Here is a 16,071-nt window from a genome sequence, read left to right as displayed (position 1 = left end):
AGCTCCCCCTAGTGGCGCTGCAGCGGGCGATCGGAAATCGGCTGCTTCGGCCTGTGTCCGCCCGGCAGCGCGCGCTTTGAGTGGAGGGCTGCGGCTCCCGCGCGCGGTCAGGCGCGGCGCTCCACGAGCGACTTCCGCGGCGTGCGATTCCACCCCCGGGCCCCCCTAAGCAGGATCACTGCCTTCTTTTTGCTGCACGTTCTAGTGACTTATTCCCCTTTGGGCTGGCTCTCCAGCCCTGTGCTTGCCGCAGCGTGACTTCTTCCAGGGCCGTCGTAGGAGGCGCACGCGGGAGCCCTGTCCCTATGAAGACCCCGTGGGTGGTCCCAGCCCCGCCACCATGAACGGAGTCCAGATCCCCCACACGCCCATCGCTGTGGACTTTTGGAGCCTGCGCCGGGCTACTTCCGCACGGCTTTTCTTTCTGTCCCACATGCACTCGGACCACACCGTGGGGCTGACCAGCACCTGGGCGCGACCCCTCTACTGCTCCCCAATCACCGCTTTCCTCCTGCATCGTCACCTACAGGTACGGGGGCGCTGGCGTCGGCCTCGGCGCGCTGGTCTAGGCATCAGCGTGGGGACTGCCGATCTGTCACTGCCTCGGAGTCTTCTGGACCGGGAGGACTGATAGTTACAAATGCGGGAGTTTGAACCCAGAATTGCATCTGTAGCCCAGGAGAGCAGTGTGGCTTCCAGCTGGCAGGCTGGGATGTCACCGCTGTTAAGTTAGGGAGATCTTCTAGTCCAACTAAGGAAACTCCTTCCACCTTTTCACATAAGCTAGGCCAGGGTTTCCCAAACTTGCGGCATCACAAGAATTCATCTAATGCGTTGGGTAGATACACAGATTCTCCCGCCCTTCGTCTCTCCCCACTTCCGATTAAGTAGATAATAGCTGGTGCCGGTCCTGGAAATATGGTTGGAATTTTTCAAAAGATGCCCCAAGGTATTATTATGATAAGGAAAGTTTGAGACTCGCTGTCTAGGTGGTCAGCATTCCCTGATTCCGGAAAGGGATAATTTCTGGGCCAGGGAGGTATCAGGGAGGAGAATCTGTGTTCACTGGGATGACCAATTATTTCCTCAGGTGTCTAAGCAATGGATCCGAGCCCTGGAGGTCGGTGAGAGCCATGTCCTGCCTCTAGATGAAATTGGGCGAGAGACCATGACCGTAACCCTGATGGATGCCAACCACTGCCCTGGCTCTGTCATGTTTCTCTTTGAAGGATACTTTGGAACCATCCTCTACACAGGTGGGCCTCCGAAGGGGTCCCTCCTATCTTCTCCACCTAGACCCTACTTTTCTTGAGCAGCCTTAACTCATAATAGATGTCTAGAGGTCTCCTAGCTTCATTCCATGCAAGCACAGTGGTCCTTAGCGGAATTCCCACTCTTTAAGGGTCCAAACCTTGTCATGAGTAATGAAAAAAACTGGAGCAAGATGGAGACATATCCACAAGGAAGCTATACTCTACGTATTTATTCAGTACCAGACTCCAAGATAGCTTTCCACAGGCCAGTAAGCAAATGCCCATCTGTTGTTGGAGAGCCTTGTGTTTTATACGTTTGTCTCTGACCCTCTGACACCACATATTCTTTCAGGTGATTTTCGATATACACCATCCATGCTAAAGGAGCCAGCCCTGAGAGTGGGGAAACAGATCCATACCTTATACCTAGACAACACCAATTGCAATCCAGCTCTGGTTCTTCCTTCCCAAGAAGAAGCTGCCCGCCAGATTGTCGAGCTCATTCGAAAGCACCCAGAACATAATGTAAAGATTGGTGAGTAGTTTTCTTTCCTGTTTCTTTCACCCACAGCTAGTACATCTAGGTTTGGGGGGAGATGGGGAGTCCTCACATCTTTTAAGGTTTTGTGCAGCTCTCCCCTTCTTCACGAAACCTACCCTGACCATCTTATTTAAAGCTGCCATCTGTCTACCATCCCTGCACTCACAGCCCCTACTTCTGATCCCCTGTATCAGTTCAATTTTTTTCATAGCACTCATCACCTTCCCACATATTCTGTGTTTTAATATGCTATTGCTTATTGTCTATCCCCGACTTCCCCTGGCACGCACACACCCCAATATAAACTCCTGGAGAGAGCATGGATGGAGGTGGGAAGAAGCCTTGCGTGTTTGTAGAAGAGAAGCAGCAGCTAGTGTGACAGGCACACAGTGGGTGAGGAGGCTGGAATGGCAGGAGGGGCTGAAGTGCTTCTAAGACTTTTTGAACTTGATCCTAAATGCAACCATTGCTCTTAGGACAAAGAGCTTTGATTTCAGTAACAGAGGGACAATAGTGCACTCATCACCTTACAATGGATTCCATAATTTACGTATTTATTGTATTTAGTTTTTATTATCTGTCTCCCCCTGCTAGACTGTAAGTTCCACAATAACAGGGCTCTTTGTTTTACTAACAGATATATCCCAGATGCCTAGATTAATGGCTGATGAGGCATTCCATAAATATTTGTTATGAGTGAATGGAATTTATCAGTATGTAGATATTCAAGTTAATGTTGTGCTTAAAATTAGATACACTGAAAAACCAACCGTATGCTTGTTCTAGTAATTCCACAATAGTACAAGACATTTTGGGTACTCTTCTTTTGGAATTGCCTTTTAAGATAGTATATGAAAATCAATTATTGTTTTTAAAAATGTAATAGATCTAGTTCTAAATTTTTTTATTGTTTACAAAATTATAAAAATCCACAAAAGGAAAAAGATTTGCGCCACGATGAATATTTTAAAAGTATATGCCCCAACTCTGGAAGGAGTTTCAAAGTAGAGTTAAACAAAGTCATTGAAAAAAAATTGTACACCTTCCAGGGTAGCTACCAGATTGATTAAGAAATATCCCCTCCTCTCAGGACTGCTAACTATTCTTAGAGTTTTCAATGCAGAGTTTTCCGAGAGAAGTACAGCTGGCTAGGAGGGTGCTGTAGTAGGGCTTTATTAATTTTGCAAATATATAATAAGCCCCTACTATGTGCCAGGTATTCTGATAGGCAATGGGAATAGAAAGATGAGTAAAATATGAGGGCTTACAGTCTTTACAGTGGTAAAGGACCTAGCAGAGGTTTAAAAAAAAGGTGAGGAGGGGGCGCAATAGGGAGAAAGAAAAGAAAATCAGCTACATTTGTGCCACGATGAAGAATAAGGTAGATACAAAAGAAATATGTTGTTTAAAGGAGTTCACAATCTAGTTATGGACTTGAAATATACCTCCAGGAAAGGCCTGAAAACAACTGTGAAACATCTCCCATATCTGTTAGCATAACCATTCCCCAAATTCAGGCCTCCCTTTTTTTTCTGTATAAGTACTGTTTGGGGTTTCTAACTGGTACTTCTGCTTTCAGTGTCTTCTTCTCGAGGCCATTGAATAACACTGCTGCCACATTTTTCCCCCCTAACGCCCTGATCATATTATTCCTGTGATTTGAATGAGCCGTTTTCCTCCTTCAGACTCTTCAGTGGTTCCCCTTCACTTACAGAATTAAGTCCACACTTCTTAGCAGTACATAAAGGCCCTGTATTGTATGACCCCTTTTAGTGGCATTTCTTATCAGTTCCTTCTTTGTACTTTAGTAACACCAAACTGAACTCTCTCCAAATGTTCTCTACCAGGTTAAGTTGGATCCATCCTTTAAGACTTAGCTCAGTTGTCATTTTCAGGAAACTGTCCCTCTGTCAATGGGTAGATACGTTTCTGTGCCCTCATAATGCTGTGTGTCTCTAATTAACATTGCCCTTAACCACGTGATTTCTGGGTTCCCATGTCGATTAGCTCCTTGAGGACTGAGACTTTTTGTTTTCACACTGCTTAACACTTGCTAGATGCTTTCCTTTGTTGAACTGAATGAATGAGTGGATTCTGTGTTAACCTTTCCCTACCCCATTCTCCATATATTATAGCTCAGCTCAAATGCCATCCTCTCCCTGATGTACTGATTGCCCCGTTAATTTTGTGTATTTTTGCTATCTATTTGGTTGATGTATTAGGATTTCCTGAGAGCTTCATTCTCTTCCTACTTTCCCCAACCCCTTTACCATTATTCAGGACTCTACAGCCTGGGGAAAGAGTCCCTGTTGGAGCACCTGGCCCTGGAGTTGCAGACCTGGGTGGTACTGAGTCCTCGGCGCCTAGAGCTGGTGCAGCTGTTGGGCCTGGCAGATGTTTTCACCATGGAGGAGAAGGAGGGCCGCATCCACGCCGTGGACCACCTGGAGATCTGCCGTTCTGCCATGCTGCGCTGGAACCAGACCCACCCGACCATTGCTGTGCTTCCCACAAGCCGGAAAATCCACAGCTCCCACCCCAATATCCACGTCATCCCTTACTCTGACCATTCCTCATTCTCAGAGCTTCGTACCTTTGTCGCAGCGCTGAAGCCTTGCCAGGTGGTGCCCATTGTCAGTCGGCAGCCCTATAGGAACTACTTTGAGGACAGCCTGAGCCCCAGGCTCTCTGTGCCCCTAGTTCCAGACTCTGTACAGCAATACATGAGTTCCTCCTTTAGAAAACCAAGCGTTCTCTGTCTGTTGTTACAAAGGAAGCTAAAGAAGCCAAGAGCCCGGGGTGTCGTGTTTGAATCCCTTGAGGAAAATGCTGATCAATCTCAAGCTATCTGTGACTCAAAGAGGGCGGAGAATGAGGACCTTTCTGGGAACCTTGAGAAGCAGCCCTCCCACCATCCTTTGCAGATCAAGAAGCAGTTGTTCCCAGAAGTCTGCAGCAAAGAATGGGATGGGGCAGTCCGTTTCCCTGAGTCCCAGAAGATATTGACTCCCCCCTTGGGCTTTTCAATGCTCTTAACATCCACAGATGAGGAATTTCTCTCTCCGGAAACTGGGCAGGAAACTGGTGTAGGGCACCACTCAGTCCCCAGAGGAGACAGTGATGGCTCAGCAGCTTCAGGGAATCAGAGCCCCTGGAGGGGCCGGGATTCGCCCCTGCCTTGGAGCAGCAAGGCAGCCCCTCTTTTGGCTCCTGAGTTCAGGGGCTTAGCACTAAAATACCTTCTGACTCCAGCGAACTTTTTCCAGGCAGGCTTCTCTTCCAGGGGCTTTGACCAGCAAGTGGAAAAATACCATAAATCCTTGCTGAGTCAAACCTCATTTGAGCCAACATCCATCTAGCTTTGAAGATAGTGGCTGAAGGCTGGTGGGGAGAGTTTGGTCAGGGCCTTACTTTTCTATCTTCACAGGATCCTATGGGCTCACCCTGGAGCAACACTTCTCAAAGTGTGTTCCTTGCACGCCTGATGCCTATGGAATCCTTAGTTTATACTTGACAGTGTTTAAGAAACACTTTTAATTATAACCTCTTCACACTATGAGCACATTTAAGGTTCTAAGAAGGCCTTCAGTAACTTAATCTGTTTACATTTGTTTAACATGGTATTTCGCCAACTTTTTTGAACACGCCTTCCTCTTATGTGGCTGCAGAAAGATAGAGTCTGAATCAAAATGGCCCAGTTAAAAAAAAAAAAAAAAAAAGATAAAGGAGCGGCCAGTTAGCTGAGTTGGTTGGAGTGTGGTGTTAATAACACCAAGGTTGCCGGTTCGATCCCCACATGGGCCACCATGAGCTGCACGCTCAAAAAACACACACACACAAAAACAGGTTATTCCTCATTGTGATTTTATGTGTCATGTGCCATTCTCCATGTCCCCTTCTCCCTTTTTGTTAGATAAAAGTCCCCAGGTAGTTCTGTTTTTTAGGTTAGTAACTCTGGTGCTGGAGCATAAAGTGGTGATCCAGGCAGCACGTTCCAATCCAGAATGTCACTGACTTGCCATGACCCCATCTAAGTGACTTCCTGTTTCTGCCTCTGGGAGAGAACAGGAAGTGATGAAGAGCCTTGGAACGGGAGAAAAATTCCACCTCTCTGTGCCTCCGGGAGGGTTTGCAGTTAGTGTCACTGGGGACCAAGCTGGAACAGAACCAGCTGGGGGATTGGGCTCCCCTCACCAAGGCAATACCTGGAACCAGGCTGAGGGTAGGACAGGCCTCCCAGCCGTAGAAGGCCCTGACTTTGATATAAAGTTACAAAAGATCAAATGTGCTGCCAGATATTCCTGATTGTTCACATAGCTGGGATATTTGCTGCTGCCCCCCCCCCCCCCCCCCCCGCCCTTGGGTTGAGTAGGGAGCCAGAGCACACAGCCTGTTTGTTTTAGTATCCAGGGCAGAGACCAAGGAGCCAGCTGGTGGAAGGGGCGGGGGCATGCAGTTCTGCCCTGTCCTGCTCACGGCCTGACAAAGTGCCAAACCAGTAAGCAGGACAGCAGATCCCACAGGCTCAGAGACGGCACAGGCACGTGGAGCTGGGCACGTGGATAAAAACTGCTTCAGCATGGAGCCCCGAGGCTTCGTAAGGAAGAAGTCTCTGTTTCTGGTCCAGGAAAAACAGTTTTCTACTTTTGGAAGAAGATATGAAGAGTTAAGAAAGCAAAATAAGGCCTTCCTCTTGGGCAAGCTGTACACAGCTGTGTTTTGTCAGCAACCTTCACTGTAAACCTCCCCTGGGCCCGTGAGGAGCCGCAGCAGGTGAGGCATGTGGGGCAGCAGGAAACCTGGGCCTGTCCTGGGCTTCGGTCCAGGGCATCCTGGGCCAGGAGAGACACCATGTTTACACAGCAGAGCCTCTGTACAACAGACAGATACCCACCTCCTGCTTGCCACGAAGGTTAGATCATCGGGGAAATTTCTAGCTCTACCTCCCAGACGATGGGTGTTTCAGAAATTGGTTCTCTGAGCCTCTGGTTCTTTAAAAAGTTATTCTGTATACAAAATAAGAAACTTCGGAAATCATATAAAAATATAAAGAAGAAAAAGTACATTATAATTCCTCCATGCAGATCAATTGTTTTAGTCTTTTTTGGTGCATGTAAATGTATTAAATATATAATTTTTTTCAAAATTGGGTAATATTGTGTACGGTTTTCTATCCTGCAGTGTACTTTCTTAATATCTTAAGCATTTCCTTGTATCATTGAGTATTCAAAATGCCATTTTTAAGAGAATATTAAATATTACATGTCCTGTCATACGGGTATATCTCAACATTGCAGTATTTAACATTTTGTGTGCCCTTTTTGCACAACTATACACATTACAATGAACATTTTTGTGCCTGTATCGTGGCACTTTGGTTTGTTTCCTTGGAGTAAATTACTGGACATGAGATTACAGTTTTAAGTTCTTGGTGCAAATTCTGCCCAATTGCCCTCCAAAAAAATTTTTTTTTACCATCCTTCCTGCAGAATAGGATAGCATTAAATTAACTTGTAGACTCATTATGTTCAAATGATGCTATTAGAATGGTACATGTAAACACATGAAAAATCATCTTGTGTGTTAACAAGCATCTACTAAGCTATGTGGGCAAGGCTTAGCCTGACTTCCTCTAGACACCTGCAGCTGTCTCTCTTCTGTACTACCCAAAGGTGGCAGGGACAGATAAGGCAATCTTCAGTACCAGGGGCCCCAGATTGGCTTTATCTCCTTGCGACAGGGGGACCTGTCCACTCTTGGTATGTGCTGTCTCACTCATACTCCTTGATGTGGGATCTATATGAATTAAGGTGGGGAAGTAGAAGCAAAGGGCTTTGACAAATTTAGTTGGTGGCACGTCTGTGTTTTATTAATGGAAAAATTCCACACTATTACCCTAAAGTAACTTTGGCTTATAATAGAGATTGGTAATTGCCTTATTTGTTTGGTGTCTCAATACTCTGATATAAAAATGCTGCATGGCATATATCTAAGTAGCCAATTTATTTTTAGAATCTTAGGATAACCCCCACAGATCTATGGAGGTCTTGCATTAGGCTTGAAGGTACTTGGAGAAAGGAAGTTCCCTAGAGATCAATTAGTTGTTTCAAGATCTGTGGGAAAAACTGTATTTTTCCACAAGGAGACTGACAGTGACTTTAGTCCCTTTAGAGAAGAAAATCTGCCTGGCTGGCTTTGGGGGACGATCTCTCACTTCTGACCCAGACTTCCCTTTGTGGTAGGAAATTGGAAATAAGTGAGTCTGCTTGTTCAGGAAAAAGGATTTGGACCTGGGTCCTCTATCTCAAGTCCACAGCCAGGGAGGCAGCCCTCTCTGCCCTCTTGAAGTGGTTCTTAAGCAGGAGAAATTCTGTCCGGGGGTCCATGTGCATATATTTGATGCTACCACTAGTGAGTAGCTGTCAGTCTGTTACCTGCTTCCCACCTCTCACCCTTCCTAACCACCACTGCAACAAGCTATTTTGTCTTTGGTTCACGGTGCTTCCTCCATTGTCTTCCCCAGGACAAACTACCTACATCAGTGCAGAGTGATTCTGCTTGCCCTTATAATCATAAAATAGTGAACAAGTCAGAAAATGGCCTGCCCATCAGGAACTTCCATTCTAAAGGAGACAGACACACAGTATACATAAATACATACCAGATAGTGCTAAGTGCTAAGAGGAAAATAAAACTGGCTAATGGAGCTGGGGAGAAGTTCAGATCCAGGTCAAGGAAGGTGTCTGTGGGATTGATATTTAAGAGGAGACCTGAGTGATGAAAAGGAGCCGGTCGTGAAGACCTGAAGGTCGTAGCATCAGCACAAAGACCATGTGATGGGTATAAGCTTCACGAAGAACGTGTGGCCAAAGGGGAGAAGAGATGTGCTTAGAGAGCGAGACAGAAGTGGAACCAGAAGTGACGGAAAGAAGTTTGGGTTTTATCTTAAGGGTAATGAGAATCTATTGGAGAGCTTTAATGTAGGGGAGTGATATGAGCTATACAGATAAATATATGTTATATATTGTACACATATATATGTATGTATTATATATTGTATATATAAGACCTAGCGGGACAATCAGCTCTAATGTGTCTTTTGGAGCAAAAATTAATACAAGACATGGTATTTATATTATATTATATTATATTATATTATATTATATTATATTATATTATATTATATCATTATATTATAGACCCAGTCTTATATTAAAGTAAAATAAGACCGGGTCTTATATTAATTTTTGCTCCAAAAGACGCATTAGAGCTGATTGTCCAAGTAGGTCTTATTTTCAGGGAAACATAGCATATTTTAAAGCAACAGCTGGAGAATGGGGCAAGAATGAATGCAAGAATACCAGTAAGGAAGCTCTTGCAGCAGAGAGAGATACTGGTGAGCTGGACTGGGTTTTTGGAAGAAAGGGCTTTGCATGGTATTTGGATATGAATCTGTCCGAGTTACCTCTTTGGCATAAGCAGTCACAGGGACAAAAACACATTTTCCTCCACCAAAGCTTTCACAAAGGAAAAGTGTATATATAACCATATACATACCCACAGATATTATATAGATGCACATATTTGGGGGGGAATGAAGAAAGGAAGAAGAAAAAAACTGAGTTAGTTTATTTACAACAAAATAAGCGGACTATTTTATGAATAACACTATTTCCTATAAGACATGTTTCAGAGTTATGTACTTAAGGAAAAAAAAATCATGGTTTACTTGCTTGGAGTCAACACAAGCCTTGGGGTTAGAGGTTGCATTTCCTGAGAGACTAGGACTCTTCAGTTGAAAAAAAAATAATCATTTATCAGAGAATACTTAGTTTTTAAATTATTTAAATTAGTATGAAGTTTTAACCAATAACTTTTATAGAGAATAACATTCGTCCCGATTTTTGACTATCTGCATCTGTAAAGACAGATCGATAAGAGAGAAGGGAGAACAGAGCATAGTTGAATTCAGTTTGAATTGAGCCTTTGTATTTAACTCACCAAAAGGTAATAGCCTACATCCTTACAGAAGAGCCCCAGAACGAACAAGACAACTTTTGGTTCCCGAGAGTGCGTCCTTTCTCTGCAAGGCTCCTAGTCACTACAGACATAATTAAAACCTGCCTTCCGTTTTAATTGAGAGTGAAAATCCGTATCTATTCATGTTCTGTATTTCACTTTGCATAGACTTTCTGATTTCTCAGACAGTATCAGCGGAGATGAATAGTAGAGGAGCCAAGATTTCTTTGGAAGTACCATTAAAGAAATTTTCTGATGGATGGAATGAGGGAGATAAGGAATAAGTGTTATTATCTTCATTTTAAGAGGAAAGTGGGTCTCATGAGCATGCCCACTATCACACCCTAGGAACTAAACAGTCAGGATTCCTAGTGACATCGGGCTCTAACGCCCACATCTTTCTTCTAGAATGGGCATTCTGGGAGCACTGAGGTGGGTCAGGCAGAAGCCTGTTTCATGTCAGACAGTTTACCCTCTTGAGTTTTGATAGGGAACCTCCTTCCACCCCACCCCCAACGGGAGAACCACTTGCTGACCACTTGATGGACAGCTTACAGATCTTATAAAATTGAGTTTCCAAAAGTAGTATCAAAGTAATTAAGTTAAATTCACAGCCAAAGATGAAGATTGTTATTTTGAGATTTCTTAAACTCTATTCTACAGATAAGTGAATTATGATGCTTTGAGCACTGTGAATAAACACTCAGTAATTTACTCAGCAAAACAGTTATTACCACCAACCACATTCGGGAATCGTGCTTGACAAGGGTTACTGCACGCAGGCCTTTTTGACTTCCGAAGCAAGTGCTTCCGAAAGGAAGTGCTAAATGACTTTTGTAGGAAGTGCTAAATGACTTAGCATAAGTCATATTCAATGATGAAGTTTCGAGTTCCTGTCCTGATTCATGCGCCTTTCCAGAGCATTTGTTTTGGCTTTGGATTTTGCGTGGAATTGATGATCGGGAAAGATTATATGGAATGCAGGCGCTAAAAGCTTGTGTAACCCTTGGTCAAAGAAAAGGTGAGAAGCTACAGAATGGCGGAGACATGATGATAATGAGAAATGAGGGTGATCCAGAGAAAGGAAGAAAAAAGCACTATCCCTTGGTTTTGCTGATAAAAGGTTGGTATATGAAGAACATGAGAGTAAGCCAGTTGTGTAGAAAAGGGAGAAAACAGAAATGATTACGGGGGGGAGGTCTGAAGGGAAGTCAACTTGGGTTGTGTGAGTATTCAAAGCATTTGCTCCTCCCCCAGAATAGTCTCTGGGTTGACCCATGAAAATCAGGAAAATTAGGGGTAAAGTCTCTTGCCCACTTTCCCTAATTCCTGCAAACCTCCCACCGCATAGGTATGGCCTTTGTCCAAATTCCTATTGCATCAAAGCCATCATTTCTGCTGGGACACAGTCCCCAAAATGCCCTATTCTGATGCAAAAAGAAAACAAGACTAGACTTGAGAACAGCAAGTCAGATTCCTACCTGCAATAAGACTATTCAGCCCCGCAACCAACCCCACTTTAGTGGGGAGATGCTGGGGACGGAGGGGTGTGGGGAGGCAGAGAGCAGAAAAAGCCTTCTCACAGTACAGAGGAGAAAGCGGGGATGAAATGGAATGCTCACTCACTTGATTACCCTGGGGCTTCCTAGCACAGGTGGGTACTTCACTTCTCAGCTTTGTTTATACCGCCCCCATCTTTGCCCTGCTTTTACTTCCTAACCCCTGGCTGCTCGGCAGCTTAGTGCAGACCAGTAACCTTAGGTACTTGTCACACCTCAGAGCTCATGTCCCTTTGATACGATAATGGCATGTTTATTCTTCTGTTCATATTTTGCATGAAAAAATGTACTTTTGTTACTAAAAACAAACAACAGCTCACTGATGCCCCAGAAGTAGTGCCATCTCCTTTAAGACCACAACAATACTTCTAGAAGTCACCTCCAGACACGTTGAACTGTCATATTTCTCAGCACTTATAATAACACTTCGAGGACCAATGTCACAGACGTGTGATAATTATTTCTAATCTGTCTCCTTCACCGCAAGACTCTTGAGAGAAGCGAGTGTGCTTTATTAATCTTTTTATTCTGTCTCACTCAGTGCCTGGTATACAGTCAATCAATCCCGGAAGAAAGACAGAAAGGTTCTATTCTAACCTCCATCACACATGCTGAATTTGCTCTCTATAAAACCAGTTAAGGGGCCAGAACAGCTTTTCCTGTTGTGTGTATTATTCCTGTGAGAAGTGATACAGAGAGGAGTCAGAATGATTCAGTTCACGATTCCCCGGATGTAGCTGAAGTGGACGGCACAGACCCAAGTAGCTTCCTTGGAGGTTGACAGCTGAATGTGGGAATTGACCAGAATAGATTCCATCACCAGGTGGACCAAAACCGTCCTTCCCAGTTTGTTAGTCACCACTCACACTATGAAAAATCCTATGTACGAGCCACATGACTTCTGTCCCCACTATGTTACTAAAATTGCTCTTACCGAGATCAGTAGTGGCCTTCTGGTGGCCAGATCCACTGGCCACTATTCAGTCCTCATTCTCCTTGACTTCTCAGAACATTCGGACACCACCGATTAGCTTCTTCTTCTAGAAAAATCTCCCCTAGTTCTCGTCTCTATTAGTTAAGACTGATCTGGACTGCAAAATAGAAAATAGAAAATTTGTCTCACAATGTTTTTAAAACATAAAGACATTCACTTCCTTACAAAGAAGTCCAGAAGTGGGTGGTTCCAGGCTCATTCAGAAGCGCCACTATGTCATCAAGGACCCACTTTCCATCGGCTCCTCTGCTACCCTCAGCCTACTGACTGTCTTTATGTGTGCTGTCACATTTATGGTCACAAGATGGCCATGGGAGCTCCAGGACTCGTGTCTTCACTATTCTGTTGGCTCAAAGGATTCTTCCATGTTCTGCCTCCTATCTTTTACTTCAGACGTGCACTCTTGTCTGGTTTTCCCAGTTTTACAATTGTTGGCTTCTGCCTGAATTCTCTTTTTCTTCCTGGCCCCTTGGATTCACTTGTCTGGATAGCTTTCCTAGCTTTTTGACTCAGCTTCTCTGAAGACACAGCCTTTGGTCAGCTTCACTTACTTGGCCGTAAGCACTGCAGCTCCTGAGCAAGGGACTTCTTGCCTGCAACACTGAATGTAGGTTCTAGGTTCCAGAGGGATGTCATGCCCCAGGTGAGATTTCAGTGCTTCCAACTGGCATCATTTCCATCTCCCTCTCCAATTGCCCTGACTTCGTCTGGGAGGAAATCGGTCACATATCTTTCCCCTTCTCTCCACGTTCCCTGCTTGATCATACCCTAATCATAGTTTTCTAATCAGGCTTTTTCTCTAGTCTTCACCCTCTCCAGCCAGCCAGCCTCCTCACGGCCACCAGTTCTCTCTTTAAAGCACAGGTTCCTTCCTATTTCCTGTCTGATTAAACCTCTGACAGCTCTTCCTTGCCGTTCAACATCTGACTCAACCCATCTTCCTAATTCCATATCCTGCCACTTCTCTGCTGAACTGAAAGCTCCTTCAGGGCATGGACTATGCATTCTCTTTTTTGTATCTATAATTTCTAATACAGTGCCTGTCACACAGAAGATGCACAATAGGTATTTGCTAAATGGGTCAAGGAACTGCAGCTACATTAAACTTTGACACTCCTTTGACTGCCCTATGCTCAAACACTGCCTTCTCCGAAGACGCTCTCTGACTTTGTCATTCAAGTCTTGTATGTCTCCATGCACTTCCCTCCTCACTAGCCTATAAGCTCTTTGAGGGAAAGACCATGTCTTCCTCATCTTGCATGTGGTCCAGAGTCCAGAAGAGTACCTGGCATAGAGTAGGCACACAAGCAGTTTGTTGGATGGATGAATGAATGTTAGAGAGGGGAAAATACTAGATTTTAAGGTCTCCATGTAATAAGACAGACTGAGGAAATGATCTAAGAACAATGAAAGTAGAGATCAACACGTGTAAATAAGTAAGTAGTCAGACGGTGGTGCAGAACTGAACAATTTGAATACAGTGGGGGGTGGTCAATCAGGAAAGGTTGCCTAAAGGTGTATTTTGAGATGTGTTTGAAAAGAGAAAAGGGACCTAACTTGGGGTGAGTAGGAGCATGTCATGGAGGTGGGCTGACCCAAGGCATGGTAAGCAACGAGTGTGTTTGCAGCCGGCTTTGGGAGCAGGATCTGTGCTTCCCCAGCACTGAAGCTCTGCCTTTTTCCTGGTTCCGCACACAGGCATGCTCACCCACTCTCGCTGTCTTCACGTTTCCCAGGTCAACCCCACGGAGGACTTGATGTTCTCCAAGTTTCTGTGGAAATAAGCAAACAAAACTGTTCAGCGAACCCTGATCCTACGGGGAAACAACTTTCCTGTGCCCAACAAAACAGAACTGCTACCAGTGTGGTTAAGCCAGGAGAGAAAGCCAACGGGAGCGTCACCATCGTAGCACATCGTCCCAAAGCTTGTGTGTCTGTGCGTGTCAAGACGGGGCTCCAAAGAAGTCAAGGGTGTAGGCATGAGATCTGAGAGACAGCTTCCGTCCTCAGCCATGTGTCTCCCTCCTCCAAGGGTTCATATGCAAGTACCCGGGGTGCTGGACAGACACCTTGAGAGCTCAGGTCACTGCAGCCTCCATCCAGCACGTGTGGGATGGAAAAAGTGAATTATACTACGACCTCCCTAAAAACGTCCCCCACTTCAGGAGTCAGAACATTTTACACGGCAGGAGGTACACGGGCAGTCCTGCAGAATGCCTGGGTCCTGGGAGCTGTCACCTGCCTTTCCGCCGGGGTAACCCACTCGCAGTTTGCACATCGTCTGTTTCCTCGGAGGGTCGTGAGCCCAAGGCGTCCGTTTCCGGACTGTCCCGCCTTCCTTCGTACCTCCTGGGACAGGCAGGCAAATTATGGCAGCGTTTGCTCCCCGCAGGTCCCGAGGGGCTGGGCTCAGAGCACAGCTGTTCTCTCTCCTCCGAAAGCCAAGCCAGGACCCCCCGGGCGGCCACGGGAGAGCCCCCTCCGTGGCTCTGGGTGTCCCCGTGTCCACGGGTGTCACTGTGCGCGAACCTCTCTTAGATGGCGACGCAGCATTGGAGCCCAAAGCGAGGTAATTCCTCACCGGCCGGGGAGCTTCCCGGGGAGGCACTCACTGCCTTTCCGCGCGGGGCTCAATTTCTGGGGGTGTCACACTAGGCCGTGGTGATGTCACACTGGCGGGGCCGACCTTGTACAGCGGGCCCCCTCCCCGCCACCCATCTGCTTTAAATCGCCGCGGGGTGGGCCGCGGGCGGAGAAGTCGGCCCCGCGCTCGCCCCACGCCGGCTCCCCACGCAGGCCCGCCCGAGCCCCGCCGGAGTGGCCCCGCCGCCGCCGCCCGCCGGCACTTCCGCCTCGGTAGGTAACATGGCGCGGGGCGGGTGAGGAGCTCCCGCGGGGCGGGGCCGCCGCTCGGCTCTCGGCTCGTCGGGTCTGGCGACAGCGGCGGCGGCCGAGCGAGGGGCCCGGCGCTGGCCCCGGACGGCAGCGGGAGGCCGAGGCGGGCGCGCGCGGGGCCGAGGCGGCGGCCAGGGCCCGGGCGGCGGAGCGGGCGGGGGGCTGCGGGGGCGGCTCCGGGGGGCGGGGGCCGGGGCCCGGGCCGGCTCGCGCGGGGGGTATGATGACCCGGCGGCGGGGCCCCGGATCTCGTCTCCGCCGCCTCCTCACGGCAGCCCCAGCTCTCGGCTGAGAACCAGACACACCGGCGGTGAGTCGGCGCGCGCGGGCGGGCGGGCGGGGTCCGCGGGCGGGAGCGACCGGCCTGCGGGGGACGCGTCTCTCGGCGAGCCCCCACCCGGGACCCGGCGCCGGGTCCTGCGGCCCGGCCTGTCTCGGTCGCGGAGGGGAGTGCGTTCGCGGGAAAGTGAGGAGGCTCAGGGCTTGTTTTCGGGGCAACTCCCCCTGCCCCCGGCCCCCGGTCTCCGGGGCGTGTTGTTGTCCTCAGATGACAGGGGGCCGCCTGGCGGCTCCTCGCTGGGCCGGTTTCCCCCGCGGCCGTCGTGGCCGATTCCCAGTGTGTGGCGTGTGCGTGTGTGTTTCACGGCTCTGCCGATCACCGTGGTCGTGGCTTATTGGCGCTGTGCGGGACCAGGAAGCGGTGTCTGCAAAGGACGGAGGCGGCGGGGTGGGTGTGGAAGCTGCCCTGTCCTCTCCGCCGACGGTCTTCAGTCGTTAGGTGTGTCGTTTGTGATGATGGGGGACACGACG

The 16,071-nt window shown here is 47.5% G+C and overlaps 2 protein-coding genes and 1 long non-coding RNA gene across 9 annotated transcripts in view; 2 read left to right on the top strand and 1 right to left on the bottom strand.

Annotated features, from left to right (window-relative positions):
• The first annotated feature begins 53 nt into the window (after window positions 1-53).
• DCLRE1B (DNA cross-link repair 1B) lies at window positions 54-5,494 on the top strand. The gene is made up of 4 exons (XM_081026018.1): window positions 54-529; window positions 1,091-1,256; window positions 1,606-1,788; window positions 4,075-5,494. The coding sequence occupies exons 1-4, from the start codon at window positions 341-343 to the stop codon at window positions 5,151-5,153; spliced, it is 1,617 nt and encodes a 538-aa protein (XP_080882144.1). The 5' UTR covers window positions 54-340; the 3' UTR covers window positions 5,154-5,494.
• Window positions 5,495-5,645: 151 nt separating this feature from the next.
• LOC308487603 lies at window positions 5,646-15,200 on the bottom strand. Of its 2 annotated transcripts, none has more exons than XR_013991729.1 (5): window positions 14,227-15,185; window positions 14,075-14,138; window positions 12,307-12,463; window positions 6,689-6,800; window positions 5,646-6,437 (listed from the first exon to the last, which is right to left on the bottom strand). It is a non-coding gene; the product is annotated as an uncharacterized lncRNA (long non-coding RNA). The 2 variants fall into 2 exon arrangements; XR_013991728.1 differs by having other exon boundaries at window positions 5,647-6,434; window positions 14,227-15,200.
• HIPK1 (homeodomain interacting protein kinase 1) overlaps window positions 14,783-16,071 on the top strand; it is a 47,699-nt gene continuing 46,410 nt past the window's right edge. For 3 of the 6 annotated variants that reach the window (XM_081026010.1, XM_081026009.1, XM_081026007.1), the window contains exon 1: window positions 14,783-14,935. In XM_081026010.1, the coding sequence (XP_080882136.1) occupies window positions 14,905-14,935 (31 nt within the window). In that variant the 5' untranslated portion in view covers window positions 14,783-14,904. Of the gene's footprint in view, window positions 14,936-15,464; window positions 15,572-16,019; window positions 16,040-16,071 lie in introns of those variants that run through there. The other 3 variants (XM_081026008.1, XM_081026012.1, XM_081026016.1) reach the window with 2 other exon arrangements.

This window comes from Rhinolophus hipposideros (genome assembly GCF_964194185.1).
Source record: "Rhinolophus hipposideros genome assembly, chromosome: 19".
Taxonomy (NCBI): Eukaryota; Metazoa; Chordata; class Mammalia; order Chiroptera; family Rhinolophidae; genus Rhinolophus; species Rhinolophus hipposideros.
Note: the sequence above shows the minus strand (reverse complement) of the source record. Positions and strands in the feature narration are given on the sequence as shown.